We start from the raw sequence: 18,648 nt of genomic DNA on the forward strand, positions 1-18,648 counted from the left end.
CCATGAAATTACTAAAGACTCTATGCAAAGATTAAAACAGGAGCATTGAGTCGATGAAGTCTTTGTTCAGTGAAGGCCCCTGAGCAGCTGTAAATCTATATATTATATTTCTGCCCTGCAGCAGCACATAATAGACACGCACAGCAATAACACTGCTGTGATTTTCCTACGGACAACGAATTTGAATATAAAGACAATTAACGATTTTATGTTTATTTGATCTCCCTCACTCTGTCATTATCTAGCTCACACAAAGCTGCAAGTGTGAACAAATGGCCAGAGCTTGTGCTAATCTAAACTAAAGCAAAAAGGAAATACATTTGTTTCCAGGCCATTATATGGTGAGCCGTGCATTTGCTGGGTACAAATGGATACCATTTATTACAGTTAACAATGACATCCAATTCAGCCCTGCTAATGAACTTCAATGCAGTCATGTTCGGTATTAAGGAGTGATTTGTTGAGTCTAAGTATATCATTTTGGAGGCTAATGTTGATGAATGTCTGCTTGCGGAAGGATGGGGACATAACGGGGAGTAGAGTCACTGTGTTAGAGCATCCTCCTATTGAGGTGCACTGTCGCCACCTGGTGGAAATATTGGGGTAACGCAGTTGGGTTTTTTTTCTTAGTTTCAGAAACAATTGCCAGCATTTAAAAATCGTCATTACAGAAATAAAACAGATACTAGGACTTACCAATACCAGAGTTGCCTCCCGTGATGAGGACCACTTTGTCAGACAGGTCACGACCCTGAAGAATTTCCAACGCAGCAGTGTTTCCATCGTAACGCTTTGGCTTCATCATTACGTCCTCCACTGTAAACGCCTGCCGGGGGTCAAAATAGGTGGTCCGCTTGTTGATGTGACTGAAAGAGAGAGAAATTCACAGGATTTATTGGAACATGCAATACTTTGCAAAAGTATTCATACTCACTAAGTCACTTTACACTGCAAACTTTATCCTATTCCATTGGGGATACTAGATACAGTTGAAGGAAAATGACAGGTTTTATTTCAACAAAGAGGTTTTTATCCAACTTGTTTACTTACTCAACATAAATTTTCTGTCCTTTTTCATCAGTCTCCTGTTCCCAGCCATATGGTAAATCTGCAGAAGAAAAATACACATGTTTGGTTACAGGATAATAAATATCAACATTTGTATACCCACTATACCTTCTTAGCAGGCTTACTGCACACAAATGTATAAGACTTCAACACAATGTGAGCATTGACGCAACTTTATTTGATCTCATATATGTTCACAAAAATAATTTTCTTAAGCTATGTGCTATAAATCAGTGGAACATGCTAGGTTGTTTGTAAAATATGGGTGGGGAAACCACCGGGGATCACAAATCAATGGGTGAGGTCATCTTTAGAAATCAAAGTAAATAATTAACAATATTTCTATTAACATAAAAGCAATGTGTTCATAGATGATTCAGTTCCTATTATTATTAACTTGTAGCTTGAGTAAGAAATTATTAAATATATCACTCCAGACAAACCTCCAGCACAGCGTTTTTTCTTTCCTGTCTTAGGATGCTCCCACTGTGTCTTCATTTCTTCATGGCTGTTGGCACAAAGGGAACAATAAGGACCACATAACCCAGCATTCCACCTGTCTTGACAGTATTTAGCGTGAAATTTTTCACATGAAGTGTTGATGAATTAAACCGAGCCACAAAAAGGAATTTAATCTGCAGACTTCTTAAGCTGAAATGTTGAATGTTAACTCAGTATTTAAAAGGTACTGTTAATTTAAAAAAAAAAGGGCTTATGAACATGTTAAGAAATGCAAGGTTATTGTGGTGTAGAACAAATTAGACTTAACACCTTTAATGAGAGCTGTGTCCTAATTCAACTAATGAACAAATGATTTGTTAGAAACAAAAAAATGTCAATGTTAGGTTCCAAAGTGTCAGCATCTTTGCAACCTGGTCGTAATGTTGTCTACACTAACACCTCATCTTCGATCTTTTCCAGTAGGAGTCTGTCTCCATACATCATTGTCACTCTGAAATATTCCTGGCCTCCAAAGATCTCCACATACAGTACAGACCAAAAGTTTGGACACACAGTTGTGTCCAAACTTTTGGTCTGTACTGTATATCACACAAGGTTTCTAAATTTCTTTAAGCTAAATTTAACACCTTTCAAGATTTAAGTTTGAGATCTTTACAAATAATTTAGAATAATATTCTAAACTGAACGTACTTGCTAAGTTTTTCACATTGCATTGCCGTTTTAGACATGTGACTGTTACCCAACTAAATGCCTACAGTAAACCGAAGACAGAAATTTATACTTTTATAGATTTAAGCGAAAATCCCTCTTCTGACATCATTATTCTATTAATAGAGGCGATAAAATTGGACCCTTTTTCCTCAAATGACTCAAAATATCTCTAAACTACTGAATTTGTCTTTCTTATAAGCACAGGAAAGGTGTTGTAGTTCTCAAATCAAACCCTGATTAGGTTTTCCTATCTATAGTCCCTCAATGATGACATTACAGATTTTCTGGCAGATTTACAATGCAGTGAAAATTTGTATCATCCCATTTATATCTTCTTTTGTGTGAAAGATACTCTATATGTTTTATAAGAGCACATAAAACAAACCATCATTTCTCACAGGGACAACCTGACTGAATACAAAAAAACATTTTTTTTTTAAATGATGATCACTTATTAAGTGAAAAAGTTGTCCACAAAGATTTACATCCAGACATTAAGGCCACCCCCCCAAACCTTTGTTTTGTTTAAACTTAAATATCTGCAGCTAAAGCAAATAGCTTATTTTAACACAGATTTACACATAACACTGACGTCTGCGGGGATAGTCGGATAGCGCATATCCAGAGGTTCCCACTCACTTTGCATAGTAAACCCAACCGTCTTTGGTGGACCTCTCTTCCCATCCAGGCGGTAACTCATCTTCACTGTCCGTATCGTCCATGCCGGCGTATTTCAGAGCTGCCATTGCTCAAGCTTTCCACAGACACGGCGCTGTTTCGCGGACAAGCACAATAACAGCTACAAAGAGAGCTGCTCCGGGAGATTAAAAAAGCTATCAGAAAAATGCTCACCCGGCACTTCCGCAACAACACACTGACGACAGCCGAAGTGCCTTCTGGGATTTTGAGGAAATTAATCTGTGCCGCATGCGTCGTAAAAATCCAATTTCATGCGGACACAGATGTGTCAGAAGTGCATGGAGTTACATTTGTTTCACAATTATTCAAATAAAAAGAAAATTGTGATCAAAACTTTTAATGTCAAATAAAAAAACAATTGAAATTAAAATCTTTACAAATAACTTTTTCACTTCGTGAGACAAAAGTTAGTGATTAAAAAAGGTTTAAGTTTTGATCACAATTTTTTTTATAAGACATTAAAAGTTTTGATCACAATTTTATTTAAATGTAAACATTAGGGGTTTTTTTGATTGAATAATTGTGAAACAAATTTAACTCCATACTTTTCGTCCGGTGACAGCTGGACGAAATGGACCTGTAACCATAAAATGATGAGCAGATATTGATGAAAGGAATAATAATGTATTTTTTTGTTTTCTTGTTGTTCTTTTGTTTGTTTTTTGTTTGTTTGTTTAAGTGCATTGGATCATACTACAAAAAAATTAACTTTCAACAAGAATCATGAATGGTGAGCAAAACATTCATGTAAAGCTAATATCACCATGGTGGCAGTTCAATCAAAATAAAATTGAATAAAAATAAAAAATAAAATTGAAATCCGACATTAAATTAACTTCACATGTAAGTAACATGATAGACAGAATTCACAACTTTGAAATTGGTTCTTGGTTGATGGCCTCACCCTGAACAGAACCTCTTCAGTTCCTTTGTATGCAAAACCAGCTGCATTCACCTGGTCCTGCTGCTTTACCTGCCTGTTAACCACACTATTCTCCTGTCACAGGTGGCCTGCCTGACTGGGAAGTTTACAATGTGAATTGAACATTTATTGAACTTGGAAGTTCAAAAAAATGGACTTGCAAGTTCATTTATTGAACATCATCTTTACAAAAAAATGGGAAAAGGAAATTCCGAATTATTTACAGGATAATCTATGAATTATCCTATTATCCTATTATTATTATTTGGATAGGTGTAGGTCCTGGGTCTAAGTATGTGCTGTTTTAGCCTTCATAGCACACCCAAAAACACTTTAATGTAATTTATTGCTTATCTCTAAGAAAAGCAGGGGGTCACAAACTTCTGTTTCATACTTTTTGAAATAAAACCTAGCATTTGATTGGCTAACCTGACCTTCAAACAAATTGTTTTGCCTGATCAAAGTCAGTCCTGCACCATCGCGTTTAACTGATATATACCTGACAGATTAAATTAATCCGTCCTGTTGGTTTTATGATTTATGAATAAGATATTATGAGCTCTATAGTTTAAGGCAGAGATGCACTGAGGCAGTGGGCGGGCTAAAACCGATCCTTGTTTAAATGAATGGTCAGAAGCTGACTGGCTTAAACAGGTCAACCAATCAGATGTTACGGTTTATTTGACAGGAACCAGTGGCAGCTTGAACGTTCTCATGGTGTGCTGCAGCTCGGCAACTGTATAAAAAGGTAAGGAAATAATTAAGATTTTCACTATTAATTTGATTTTCATGTATTTGCCAAATTAACGCATTCAAAGAATTATGAACTTTAATTTATTTACCTAGATGTTATACAATGACTTATTTAATATAGATGCTCGGTTTTGTAAATATGCGCTTTTGGCCTTTGATGGGAAGCTGTAGTTCTCTTATTGCAGCCACAGCGCATGCGCCACACTCTTTGGTAGGCGGGGCTGCTGGATGGGCCGACCAACAGTAGTCAAGTGTGTGTTTGTGTGTGTTCGTTGGGCGAAACGTGTCTATCAGCAAAGACACACACATTCATAAGCGTGAGACCTTGTAGATAACGGGATTCTTTTCAGGAATTGGAAGTTTTATATTGGTTTCTCTGAAGTAGTTTCGATGCTATACTATGTACAGCACGGAATCTGGCCTTTGAAGCGCAGGATTTATCCGACTCCGTTTCCACTGAAGACTCTCCGCTCCTCCTCCCCCTCGATGAAGCGCTGCGATGCCCTCTGATTTTATATCCCTCCTTAGCTCGGATATTGATCTCAATTCCCCTAAATCTCTATACTCTAAAGGTAAGTTTTTAGCAGGGAAAGGCTTCTGTGGAGTCTCGGCTCCGATTGTGTGTGTGTGTGTGAGATCGGCAGCCAAAATGAATGTCTTAACGGCTCATGTTAAGCTGCTAGCTAGCTGCGGTTAGCTTCTTTTCTGCTCTTAGCAAGGCGAGCTAACACAGTTGTCAGGTTGGTGGGCTGGAGAGCAACAACCTGTTTGCCACCTGCGTAGAAAAACAAATCTTAATCTGCTGGGGTCGATTGAAGTCGTAAGATATTATCGTCATGCTAACATTTAGGTGCCAGCTAGTTGTTCGCATCATGATGGAGCTAACGTAAAGCTACGTGAGGTCGATGTGCTGTAACTACATTGTTCAGCGGTTTAAGGTACTTAAGTCCTGCTCGGATTCTGCACACAGTATATGTGTGTGTGTGTGTGTGGGCGTGCTGGTATGTACATTCAACACTGAATGGTGTGCGAGGCATTAAAGCACTCCTGTGTATTCCTATAATTTCTGTTTAACGTGACAGACAGCCCCTCTTTTGTTTTGGTTTGCTCGGTGGAGCCGACCCAGAGTTATCCTCCTCCACATTCTCCAGTTTCAATGAAAGTATGAAGTTGATGGCCCCTCCAGGGTGCGTATAAAGCTGCCCGCCGGAGTTGAAATGTAATCTGCCTCTTAATACTGGTGCACACGTGTCAGCCAACTGCTCTGTTATTATTAGGAGGGCGTAGCTGGACGATGGAGACCCACACTCTTCATCATGTCTTTGTGCGATTAGCTTGCTATGCAGCTCAGTGTCGATCAAGTTTTATTTCCAGGTCTTTGTGTTGTGTCAATCGTCTCAAAACTTGTATCAAGAGAAAATATATGAATTCATTTCTGGGAAATGGCTACTCTTGTGCTGTAGCATATTCAAAATAAAGACCTGGATTATTTTTGTTATCAGTTATCAGGAGGGAATTTTATTGAAATTAGCATATTTTGATCCAGAGATGATTGAAAGTCTTATTGCTCTAATAGGTTAATTCATATTTTAACTTGCTAATCGGACTGATTTTTAAAGCAATAACTAAAGGTAGCTTTCCTTTTCAACAAACACACAGGGAAAATTTAAAAATGTTTTTTCAGCACAGGACATATTAAAATGTCAGAATTTTTTTTAACAGTGCTGTCTTCCCTACACATACACCACGCCTCTCTAGATATTCCGGATAAGCACTTATGCTACCTAGAAGTGCTAGGTAGTGATATTTAAAAAAATATCACAAGGTCATAAGTAAGGACGCTAGATAGTGAGAATAGTACTAAACAACTAGGCTCAAAACAAGAATGCAAATTTAAAGGCTTTACTTAATACCATACTGGATAAGCAATGTTTGCCAGATTCTGAGTTGTGTTCTGAGCCATTATTTGTCAGATACTTTTTTACATCTGAGGAATACAACTCGGATGGAGTACAATAAGACAATGGTCAGACATAGAGCCCCTTCTAGCTAAAAGGGTTTCGACCTTATATGTTTGAGCAAGATCTACTTAGACTATAATGGATGCTAACATGGATCCCGAGGCTGAAATAAATCGTACTCCATTCTTTAAAAGCATCTTGTCTGAGTGATGTTCACAGAATGCCGACGTTGGTTCGTCATAAGTGTACATTTTATCCAGTTAAATAACAATCTAAAACAAGAAATAGTTGAGACTCTGACTCTGGCAAGCAAAGTCTGGCAGTCTCTCTCTGTTTGATGGAAAACTGCTGTTGCAACCAAGGTAGTTGCTTGCCACAACAGCCAATTTATACCTAAAAGAAAGTTGGCTTGGCAGCTCGAGTTTGTGGTGTAGTGGATGACATATATGCTGCACAAGGGATCAAGAACACACCAGAATCACTCTGGTGCAACATCTGAGGAGAAATGCTTCTCTACATTAAAGTTTATTGGGTGGGGTGTGCTCAGGAGGAACAGGTCACTGGACTTGGAGGAGGGTGGTGTGAACTGTTAGAGTAACAGAATGTTTTTGACATGTGTCATGGCCTATTATTAAGTACAGAAGACGTATGACACAAAGATTGAGATGAGGTATCTTCTTTTGAATCACAGTGTAATTTTATGAGTTTCTATTACACTTTAATCCCAGTTAGATATTAGTGAAGGATGTCAGACTGTTATTCTTGAGAGGCTTTGATGTTAATTTATTAGACTACCACACTGCTGCCTTTCCTGTCTGTTGATTATTGAACTAGGACCACTGCTTTACAGCATCATGACTTGCAAATATAAAAGCAATGAGGAGATTGGCAACTATTTTCTCTGCACCTGCGCCGCAATTAGTTTTTGAATTGAACAAATTGGTTTGACAAATAACCTGAGATATTGGTTGATCATAAAGGGGCAATAAAAGAGCCAGAATGTGTCACACAAAATGACAAAACTGGTTTGCACTAACAATTTATATATAAAGGCAATGCTTATAGTGTGATGTATTTGCTAAGAGTTGTCTGTTGAGTCAGTCAAAATTTGTGGTTTTTAGCAACTGGTTTGTCCCTGTGGACTTTAGTTCTTAAATATTGTTTTGCAATTCCACACATTGAAGAACTTAAACATTTATCTGATAGTTTAACATTTTAAATTAATTCAACAAAAGCTAATTAATGACTCAATCAAAGTAAGATTTGGGTATGTGCAAGCAACAATAATTTAATAAAACTTTAAACTGAGCTAATAAAAATATACTTTAAAGACCAAATGGTGTGTTTTTCAGCAAGACTTTCAAATTTGCTTTTTTGTTTCATATCTAATGTTGAATTGTTAAATCACAAGTGGTCACAGTTTTGTTCTTTTACTCGTTCAGTAATGTTGGAGTTGCGGTTTTTTAGACTTTTAGTCTGCCATTCAGTTAAAAAAGCCACAAAAAAGTATTCAGTGTATCTTCTGTAAGATAAGATAATTATTTTTAGTACAACACACATGATGCTGTTTAGTTTTTAACATTTGTGTGTTCTTACAAAGTGCTTTGCTTGTATATGTTCATGTAGTTTTCAGACTGAGAACTGCTGGACTTCAATCTGTTGTCCTATTTTCCTGCAAATCTCTTTGCTGATTTGTTGGACTTATTCATTCAACGTTAAACATTCAGCATCACAGTGAATGTTCTCACACCATAAAACCATTACAACTTCCACAAACTATCTCCTCACTGCTCATCTCTGAAATAATGGGATGCCTCTTTGTTAAACTGCTGCTTCCAAAAAAGTAAAGTAATTCTATTGTCTTGTTTTATTAGAAAACATTTACCGATATTTCAGAAAGCAGTCAAAGTTTTTGTTCCCTATGAAATCTGCTTTCATAAACCCCCACTGTGATGGTTCAGAGCTGCTATCTTAAGCCTGTCCCAGATTTTGTCATCACTTAAAACCTTGGTGTTGTTACCCAACAAAAGTTGAACCTGCCTGCTGGTGCCACATCTGTCCTGGCTTCCATGAGCCAACAGAAAGCTCTGTGACCCTGAAATGTTTAGGTGAGACTGCCATATGGTCACACTCGACAACATAACTGTTTATTTATATCTCAGTAACTGGGTGAGTATCGGAGTGGGAGTACGTGTTGGAATCTAGGTAGCAGAAGTGCTTATCCGAAATATCTAGAGAGAGGCTTGGTGTATGTGTAGGGAAGACAGACTACGCAGTCCATTTAGACCAAGGTTTGTCTGGGTCTGCTTGGTATTAACTTTTTTTTTTCCATTATTTGTTATATATTTCTGACTCAAAGTGAGACGGATGAAAAAAAATCACATTCAAAACCAGTGAAGAAGCAAACGTGTCTGAAATTCTCTCCGATTTGTGGACTGCAGTTTTTCCTGCCTTTAAAGCTGTTTCACGTTTCCATTTATAGAATACCTACCTCACAAATCAATGTGGCCCCATACTGGTTTAGGCACATTAGGTGCCATAGTGGGACGGGACCATTTTGTGGCTAAAAAATGAGGTAGAAGATGGCCAAAATTACAATGGGTACAAAATAGTGAAATAACAAGCACCTATAAATATCATAGCAGCCTACTTATGATATTTATAAATTGATTGTTTCACAATCAATTTAGAAACCAGCCAACACCAGATTGTCAGTAAACATCTGTACAGATTTCCCAGTAGTCAATCCAATGATGATGCATTTTCTTTAGTGGTATGTCTAGATTCAAAGATGGATGTTCTGACACAGCTTTGTGCTCAGCTTTTTAGCACATTGTCAATACTATTCTGTTAAAGCAACAAATGATCACTTGGTCTGTTTTTTTTTTCTTTTCTTTTCTTTTTTTTTTATTGTAGATGAAAAGTCTTTGGTCCAAGTTGGCCGACTACTCAGTGAAGTTTTCTTCACCATTAGATTTGAAAAAGATCTTCAAGGAGTTTATCTCCATTTTTCTTTCCAGTTTTGCTTACCAACACAATCATATGGTGGACTGTTCACTCAACGTAATGTCCACATTGGCAGTAATAATCAGTTTCTAAACGTAGAGGCCATCAGTCTGAGAACCCACCCACAACTGGTTGTTTGCAGCAGTTAGGCACCAGTGTTGTTTTCTTTCAGCTCTAACAAGACACAGAAGTGTTCAGGTAAAATTATTTGCACTTTTTTTAAGTAGTCCATCTTGGTGGTAGTTAGAAGTGTGGTTTGTTAACTATCCAGAGAAAATAAAGCGTTTCTCAGATGTGTTTGTGGAAAATGAATCCCTTTTGTAGAAATCTAAGAGATTACAATTTCAAACAGTAGAAGATTAAACCTAAAACTGCAGAGTGAATAGAAGGAAGTATATGAAGCAATTAGAGATGAAATTGTTTCCTGTTGTCAAAAGAGTACAACTGGTTTGTTTTCATTGAGTCTTTTGGTTACAGCTCAGCCTATATACAGTAGTTGGTTATTTTAATATTACTTGTAGACAAAATGGGGTTGATAGCTATACTGTATTGTTTGTTTAAAAGCAACAAAAAAAACCAAGATGAATAGTTAAAAAAATGCATTCTTTGTAGTTTCTTTTTTTTGAGTGCATTGTTTTTTTGCACAATGCTGACTTGCACTTTTGTTTTGCAAGGCAACTATAACTCTGCACTAAAGTAAATTCTTGCTATTCGTGTTTTTATTTTTATTTTTTAATTTGCAACTAAAACATGGCCTTTTGGTTCGTCCTTTCATGTAAGTTCTCCCCAACATAGCCGCAATCCTGCTGCAAAGAATAGAAACCGACTGATGCCCTTGTATCTTGGCAGAACCTCTGAGGCATGCGTAATGTGAGCAGCACATAACTATGAGATGACATAATTTAATTGTTCTCGGTGTAGGTTGAAGTCAAACCTCTGCCTGGGTGACTTTTCTGTTGCAGAGTACTGTTTTGACTGATCTCAATTTAAACTTTGCTAGACGGCGTTTTTATTTTCTCTGTTGCAAATTAGGCCCCACTGCAAATTCATTTGAGTAACGTCACCTTTATTTTGGTTTTATTAGAAATATTGTAAAGATAACTGATTTTTAGCACTTTGTGCTGTCACCGCAATGTGACATTTAAATCCATTGTTTTAATGTAAATAAAGTTTTAATAATACGAGGTTCAGAGATTAGGTCAAAAGAGGATTAGATTAAAAAAAATTAAACCAATTACATCCAGTATCTATTATCTCCATCACTATAAATCTGTTATGGTTCAACATTTTACAGACTTTTGTTTGGATTAATCAACGTTTGAAGATGCTACCACTGGTCACCTGATTTAAGTATTATTTGTGGACATAAGCAACCCAGTCTGTGATGGTAAATCTCTTTTTGCCGTTTGTCGGTGTCTGCAAGTAGAATTTTGCATATTGCTCTATATGTGTTATGGCCTGTTCTGTATTTAATACAAGCTGTGCATGTACATCACTGGTGCCAAGTCTTTCCTGCTCAACTAGCGATGGTTGGATAGAAAAGCGATGAGATTTGAGGGTTTTCAATTGAGCTTTTTCAATCATAAACCTAAATGCAAAACGTCTCATAAACCAGCAGGAACTACCACAAAGATGCTATCATTTCCAATCAGGACATCTAATGCTTGAAACATTTTTTCCATAATATGCTTCATTGTGGTTAAAATATGTCTGAACTAAATGATTGGGTCGACTAGTATATTCACTTTTTGAATAATAATGATGTTAAATTTTATATTTATCTGATTTTGAGCATTTTTGGCTTGAAGGTTCTTTATTATACCTAACTCTTTACCTACACTAATCCCAATTGGAATAAATTGATAAGCCTGTTTTGTGTCTTGTATTGATTCCTAATCACACATGTCTGACAATAAAATAAAATGATGATGTACTTGTGAGCAGAGGACCGGCTTTAACCCAGCGTGGAGTCATTTTGATCAGGTCAATCCAAGTCACCTAATCTCCGTGAACCTCTTCCTACAACTGATCACAGCATAAACGGCCATTCTGGTCCCTCTCATGTGATGTCCCTCTGTTGTTCCACAGAAGTATATCGAGTTCCTGCTACTGCACATGTTCTGCGTTACAATGAAGATTTTTGTTCCTCTGGCTGCTGCTGCAGCAGACAAATAGCTTCTGTGCATGTTTGAACACACATACAATAGACTTCAGCTTCTCTGTGCCAATGATTATAGTTTAGACTGAGGTCATGTCGTATTGGCAGTTAATCTGTGATGAATGCAGAAACAAAGAAAGCTTTTAGTCATTTAAAAATTAATTTTATATAGTCATAATATGTTTCAACTAGTTTCACTCATTAAATTTCATTTATTTGTAGTGGTAGCAGACTTGTTAAAATCATTAACAAATCGAGATTTGTTAATGATCCCCAATAAACATTAATAAAAATCTGATCTTGATTTCTGGCTTTCAAGCCAAGAGGTCGTCTCATCCTGCCCTGTTATAATGGTGTTTACCTATTAGAGTCCAAACATTAGCAGGCGAGCTTGATAAAACATGGAGTCAGCTTTCATTTTTAAAACATTCATATTTTCCTGCGTCTGAACTGTGTGGATCTTTGTGTGAACATGACTGGTGATGTGTCCGTCATTTACGTCACAGAAGTGTGAGATCAAGTCTCCTGTCAGCGCTAAAATGTTGCCGGTGCCAAGTGTCAGATGACTACTACACATGTTGCCCGCTCCCAACGGGCGGCTGAAATATCCATGTCATAGTGTTGATCGGTGCCTGTTTCTTAGCAACCGACTTGCCGACTGATGTGTTTATCAGCCAGTAAATGTAGTTTAATCCCATGTTATTGCAGAGGTTGGACATTTCAACTAGGACTTATACTCGAATCAAATATCATTGTGTTTCTTCTGCTGTTGTTGCACTGCAGGAGGTTAGCTTAGTTTATCAGTGTTGCGTTAGTGTTATCTGTAGGGTTTCTATTTCAATAATAGATCCACAGGGTTCTCTCAGCTTGCGGTACAGAAAAGTGTGGCGTATGATTCAAGTGTTTTCAGGTATGGATAGAGTGTATGGAAAAATGTTTGCATTCCCAAACTTATTCCCCATAGTTCAGTCCATCCAGTCTTTTGTCCATTTGTTTTTCCATCTGTCTCCGTCCCTCGGTTTATCCACCCATCCATCCAGTCATCTGTCTATCCAAATACGGCAAGTTCCATATTTAAAGAAAGTAACACGTTTGAAATATAATTCTAATTATTTGCTTTTTGTAATAATAATTAAAAACATTTTAAATGCTTTAATGTGTGAACTCTGAAGGTTTTAGTCTGCAAAAAGTATGACATTTTTACATATAATGAAATGTGTAGGAACCCTCTAAGTTTTGTATTCAGGGTTTCCCCCAGTGTATTATAAGCCTGGCGGAACACAAATTTTACTTGTGCCCCCACCAGGCGAAGCATTACTTATTTAAGTCTTTTTAAAATGTTTGCATTTTTAGTTGGTGTACAAGTATTATTCTTCCAATCTTTCAATAACACATAATTATCAACTAATATTTTCAAATTCCCTGTCAATTTTAAACATTTAAATGGATGAATGACTGCACTAGCACCCAACCACTGGGCGTAGCAAGTTTTCTGGGGGAAACCTTGGTATTGCACTGATGCTCATCTTGGGAATAAACTGAGTTTGGATTAACTGCCAGAAAAGCTAGCTGCAGTTAAATTTGTGTCTGTTTTTTTTTGTTTGTTTGTTTTGTTTTAATCTGCAGACATATTTTTTGTGAAAATTGTTTTCAACTGTCTTGTTGATCTTAAACAGTCTTAACCCAAGCCTGCAGTGCATCACCTGAGAGTGCAGCCTTATCGTCTCCAGTTACACAGCTCTATAATGGACATTCTGATGCATGTTTTTCTTTCCACTGAACTAATGCATGTTCTCCTGCTCACCCTTTATGGCAGAGTCAGTATATGACCTCCTCCCCAAAGAGCTCCAGCTTCAGCCGTCGTCCACCCAGACAGACATACCCACCATGAGCCAGAAGAGCGGGGGAGAGGCGGGACCTCCTCCCTCTGCAACGTTGGCCTCAGGTGAGATATCCACCCAGCCAATGAAAAACCCTGATCTGGAATCAGTTTTTCTGTTCCAATCTACTCCCTAAGTCAGCAGGGGCGAAGCAGCAATTATGGCCTTGTGATTGTCTGGGGGGCAACTTCACCCTTTCATCTGAGGCCAAATTAGTTATGAATAAACCTCTATAATTTAGTGAAGTATTCGTATTTTTAATATGTTTGGTGGTGATGAAGCATCACAAGGCTACTAAGGTACTACTTAAGATTTATTCTTATTAATATTATCCAGTTAAATTAGAAAGTATCTTGAACGATTGTCTTTTCAATTCATCACCTGGGCCTGTTGGGGGTTTTTTGTTGTTGTTGTTGTTGTTGTTGTTGCTGCTCCACCAGCCTATTACTGTAACTAAACTGTGACATTCTAGGTTTTCTAGCAAACGACAGAATGTCATGAATTAGTTTTTGAGCCGCTGTTTAAAGTCAGAATTTTGGTATTTTGGTTAGATGATGAAGTCGTTATGATATTTAAAACCAAGTTGACGCTTATTCCATGATGCCCGCTGTTAAAACCATTGGGAAGTTATTTCTCCTATAAAAGCTGCTTTCCTTGATTGGTTTACATCTCAGATCGATGGCTGCATTTGTCTTGAATAGAGTTGATGCATGGCACTGCCTTAGCAGCAGCATGGGGAATACTCAGCTTTTGAAGCAGCTGGATTTGCTTTGGATTTACCAGATCATAATACAACTAAAATAATCCATCTTACCAAACTCAGTGGGTTTTGTATATTTGTTCCTGAAACTCAAAGGTTTGAGCCCAGAGAAGTCATGAACTGGTACATAGAGGAGGTTTTAACAATCTACTCTCCACTTCCAGTGGATAGGGAAAAAAATCTACATAACTGTTAACATGATTCAGGTTTTGTGATGTAAAAAGTGAGACTAAGAGATCATTTCATATCTTTTTCCACCATTAAGGTAATTTGTAACCTGTACAACTCAATTAAAATCTTTTTTATTTTTTTGGGAAGTAAAATAAGATGTTTGTATAAGTGTGCACACCCTCTAATACTTTTTTCGAAGCCTCTTTTGATTTTATTATACTGTTTTTGGATGGGATTGTGTTAGCGTGGTACATCCTGATGTCCTCCTTTCAAACACTTTTCAGATATGCCGGATTGTGGGGGCATCTGCAGATCCAGAGTCGCTTCAGGGGCAGAGCCTTTCCAAAACTTTGCTCTAACTCTTTAGAATCCTTTCTTTCGATGGTTTTAATGTTTGCTTTCGTCGATGCGTTAAAAGACGACGTTTCTCTTCATGCTAAGCCTTCTAACAGAAACCAGAAGGTTTTGTGTCGGCGATCTTGAAGAGAACCAGACACAAACCACGATGCTGCCACTACTATCTTTCACTGTTTGCGTAGTGTTCTTTTGGGAGACTTCATCATTTGTGTTTACAAATTTTGGCCAGAAGTTGATGGGTTTTGTCTAGAAAAAACTTCCAGCTTGCCACCCCAAGGCCCAAACACATGAAGAATACAGGAGATGTAGTATTATTACTGCTACAGGCCAGGGCCTTTCAGAAATAGTCAGAAAAAGAGATACATTGGTTAATTGTAAGCAGAGACACATATTTGGTTATAAGAGGATGTGCACAGTCATGCGACCATGTTATTTGGGTTTTGTTTTACATGATTCCTGACTGCTTTTATTTTTTACTGGTTATGTCCAACGTAATACCTCTAATGGGTTAAACTTCACAATTTGAGATTTTCACTGAAATATCCTATTCAGTCACTTGAATGCTTGGCCCTTTCAAAAAATGAGCGTAATAGTCTATGGTAATGATATATTTGGGCTTCCTTAAGAAGTATGTCGTAAGTTCTCCTCTGTTTCAAACAGAACCTGAAGAATAGATAAAGATCATTGAGTTTCCCTTTAGACAGACGTCAAATCTTTTTTTTTTTTTTTACATCAGCTATAAAGTGCAAGTCTCAGTGACTAATTTACTGCGACTGCTGTTAAGAATAAATTATAACCTGTCCTCCTGTGAATCATTCCAATTGATGCTTACTTTAAAAGCATGGTAGCATTTGGAATGAGATGTTCTTTACCATCTCCCTGATTATTTTTTTTTCCGTCTACATTTTAATGCTTCTACTTTTTATTTATTTATTTTTGCTCAAAACTCTATAGACAGTTGAAAGACATAAACAACACAAATGGTAATGAAATGTGTGTTTTGTTTATGATTTCTTTGTTGTAAAAATGCTTCTTGGCAATACATAATAACCACTAAAAGCCTGTTTATGAGGGGCAGTATCTCTCACTAATAAAACGAAACTTGTCATTGGGCTAATGCCATACAGAGTTAACCAGATGAGATTTGGTCGTCCCACATGTCCACTAGTAAGTGCCAAGCACTTGTGCTCCACGATGATGACATTTAGGATGGCCTGTCTGCAGGTCGTCTGCAACCGTCTATGCAGACGACGGTCTGCATAGACGTCGTCTGTTAGATCTGCTTGGGCGAACTGGTTCTGCCAGAGTGACCAACAGAAACACATTAGCTGTTTTTGTTTTTAAACCATATGCTGGCTAAGGAATGGGAAGTCGTCCAACATCAGTGTGTGACCAGAATGTAAACGCGGTGCCAGGCTGTTGGGCTTCTTCTACGTACTATTGCATCAACTCTTTGTTAAAGGAATGACTTGTTAAATTTCCATTGTGTCTTGTTTTTTCAAACCCAGTATTGACATCAAACAACAGTTAAAGTGGAATAAGCAGTTTGACTTTATCAAAGAGGGACTGAGAAATTTTCAAGATTTTATTGACATACTTAACTGCTCAATCCTTGCAGATATGGAGCCATTTAAAAGGCCATAAACAGGTTTTCCAGCAATGTAAAATTAATTTTACCAAGAATCATAACAAAGAGCTTTTTGTGCTTAGCATACATTAGATGGCTTAGCAGTTCATTAAAGAAATCCTCTGCTCCTGTATATTTTTATTTTATTTGAATTAAAATAAAATTTTATTTGGTCCTTTCTTTTAAATGATCCATTTTTCCTCCCAACCTTTTGAATAAACATAAAGGTTTTTACTTCCGGTGAAACCGTCAAGTTGCCCCTTGGCAGTCACTCGTTTTGTCTTTTTTACAAGCTTTTACCAAACCAGAATAAAAACAGTCTGATTTTAGATCACGGTTTAGGGCTGCCAACATCACCTGCAGCTGTGATGGATCTTCTAACAGAGTCTGATGTAATGAGCAAACTAACTTGGTCAGCAGTTGTGTCGGAGGGAGCGCTTTTTGTTTTAATGCTACCTTATCACTGTCCTGTCTGGCCTAGCTGGCCCTAAGCAGCGCTGATCAAAAGCATGACTACTGTAATGTCTCACAGATCACCATTAATAAAGTGCACATGCTTCAAGGTGTCTATAAATGGTCGACTTCCAAAGCTACTCCTTCCTTCAGTGTATTCACTCATCCAATTTAGTGATTGACAGAAGATGAGTCTTGAATGATCAGCTCTCTTGTTGCTCATTGGCTGTCTCGTTTTTATTGCAGGAAGTTCCCTCTGAGGCAGGGAGTGTCTGCATATAAAATGGTCTGCAGTTCACTGCTCCATAGGTCAGAGGCTTGTTTATTCTGTCTCCATGGCTACGCTCAGTCCCAACCAAATCTTCCAATTGGCATGCACAAACTCTACTGTTTTTTCTACTTGAATGCACATTGCACAAACTGTGATGTAACCCTGGCAATTCTCTTTTTTTTTTTTTTTTTTTTTTTTAATTTGGCGCCACATTTATCCAGCTTGCAAAATTTGGCTGTACAAGAAAGTTTGACCAGGTTTTGTTCTGTTTCTTTCTGGCAATGTGTATGTAACAATTTGTAGCTTGCTTTTGTTTTTGTAAACAAAGCATGTCAGTTTTGTCACATTGATTTTTTTAATTGGGAGGGTTTTTTTTTGTTTGTTTTTTTTACAGGAATCAAACAAAGAAAATGAAAAACATTGTGGGACCAATAGTACCCTTCTCAACTTTAACTTCAGATTATTTGATCAATGCTTGGCAACTCTCGCATGCACAGTGAGAGTGTAAAACCGACAAACGGTCTGTTGAAATTAGAGTTGGGAAGAGGGGAAATCAGAACAAATCATGCACAAATTCAGCTGCTTGAATGGGACTGCTAGCCTGCTCTGTGCTGAACATCTGTGCTAACTTGTTCTGTGTGTGCTACTGCAGATGCCACCTCTTGCACCTCCAGCCCCTCTGCCTCTTCCTCCCTGGCCATGGGCCTGTCTACCTCTTCCTCAGACCACCTCACGGTCTCTCAGCACCTCCACTCCACCGGAGCGGACGGGCCCGGAGCGTCAGAGATGCAAGGCATGGAGGCGGCCGGATCGGCGCCCAGCAGAGGCGGCGGCGGAGCGAACCCCACAGGCGGAGACGGAGGGACTGGCGTGCTGTCGGGGATGGGTGTGCAGCAGCTTCAGAACACGCCGTCAAAGCGGAGGCCCGTGTTGAACATATCGCCGCCACCCGAAGATCTGTTCGACGACAGCCAAATGTCGTGCCAAGAGGAGCCCGCCGTCGCCGCGGCGGCGTGTCCGGACTCAGAGCACAGCAGCAGCATGTGGGCCGACGACTCCGTGTCCAACTTCAGCATTATCAGCTCCGTCTCGTACAACGACAACACGGAAGTGCCACGCAAATCCAGGAAACGGACCCCTCGCCAGCGACCGGGCCCCAAGCCGACCCCTCCGGAGGACAGCATGGACGTGTTTGATGCAGATAGCGCCAAGGGTCCTCACTTTGTCCTCTCCCAGCTGAGCACAGACAAGACCAGCTCAATTGCAAGGTGTGGACCATCTTCAAACCTTATTTCTTCATTTGTAATGATGACTTTAGCTTTGATTATTTGTAGAAGTACAATAAAGGCTATTTATTTTTCTTTCTGTTCTGCAGTAATTGAATCTGTC

The 18,648-nt window shown here is 38.3% G+C and overlaps 2 protein-coding genes across 4 annotated transcripts in view; one reads left to right on the forward strand and one right to left on the reverse strand.

Moving 5' to 3' along the window:
* Positions 1 to 3,100, reverse strand: part of wwox (WW domain containing oxidoreductase) — a 156,059-nt gene extending 152,959 nt beyond the window's left edge. The window contains exons 1-4 of the mRNA XM_023352056.1: positions 2,881 to 3,100; positions 1,512 to 1,576; positions 1,051 to 1,108; positions 697 to 866 (exon numbers count right to left, since the gene is read on the reverse strand). Of these exons, the coding sequence (XP_023207824.1) occupies positions 697 to 866; positions 1,051 to 1,108; positions 1,512 to 1,576; positions 2,881 to 2,987 (400 nt within the window). The 5' untranslated portion in view covers positions 2,988 to 3,100. The remainder of the gene's footprint in view (positions 1 to 696; positions 867 to 1,050; positions 1,109 to 1,511; positions 1,577 to 2,880) is intronic.
* Positions 3,101 to 4,844: 1,744 nt separating this feature from the next.
* Positions 4,845 to 18,648, forward strand: part of LOC102229789 (nuclear factor of activated T-cells 5-like) — a 28,024-nt gene continuing 14,220 nt past the window's right edge. The window contains exons 1-3 of one of the 3 annotated variants that reach the window (XM_023349714.1): positions 4,845 to 5,187; positions 13,557 to 13,685; positions 17,912 to 18,527. In XM_023349714.1, the coding sequence (XP_023205482.1) occupies positions 5,115 to 5,187; positions 13,557 to 13,685; positions 17,912 to 18,527 (818 nt within the window). In that variant the 5' untranslated portion in view covers positions 4,845 to 5,114. Of the gene's footprint in view, positions 5,188 to 13,556; positions 13,686 to 17,234; positions 17,298 to 17,653; positions 18,528 to 18,648 lie in introns of those variants that run through there. The other 2 variants (XM_023349717.1, XM_023349718.1) reach the window with 2 other exon arrangements.

The sequence above is a fragment of the Xiphophorus maculatus genome, chromosome 2 (assembly GCF_002775205.1).
Source record: "Xiphophorus maculatus strain JP 163 A chromosome 2, X_maculatus-5.0-male, whole genome shotgun sequence".
NCBI lineage: Eukaryota > Metazoa > Chordata > Actinopteri > Cyprinodontiformes > Poeciliidae > Xiphophorus > Xiphophorus maculatus.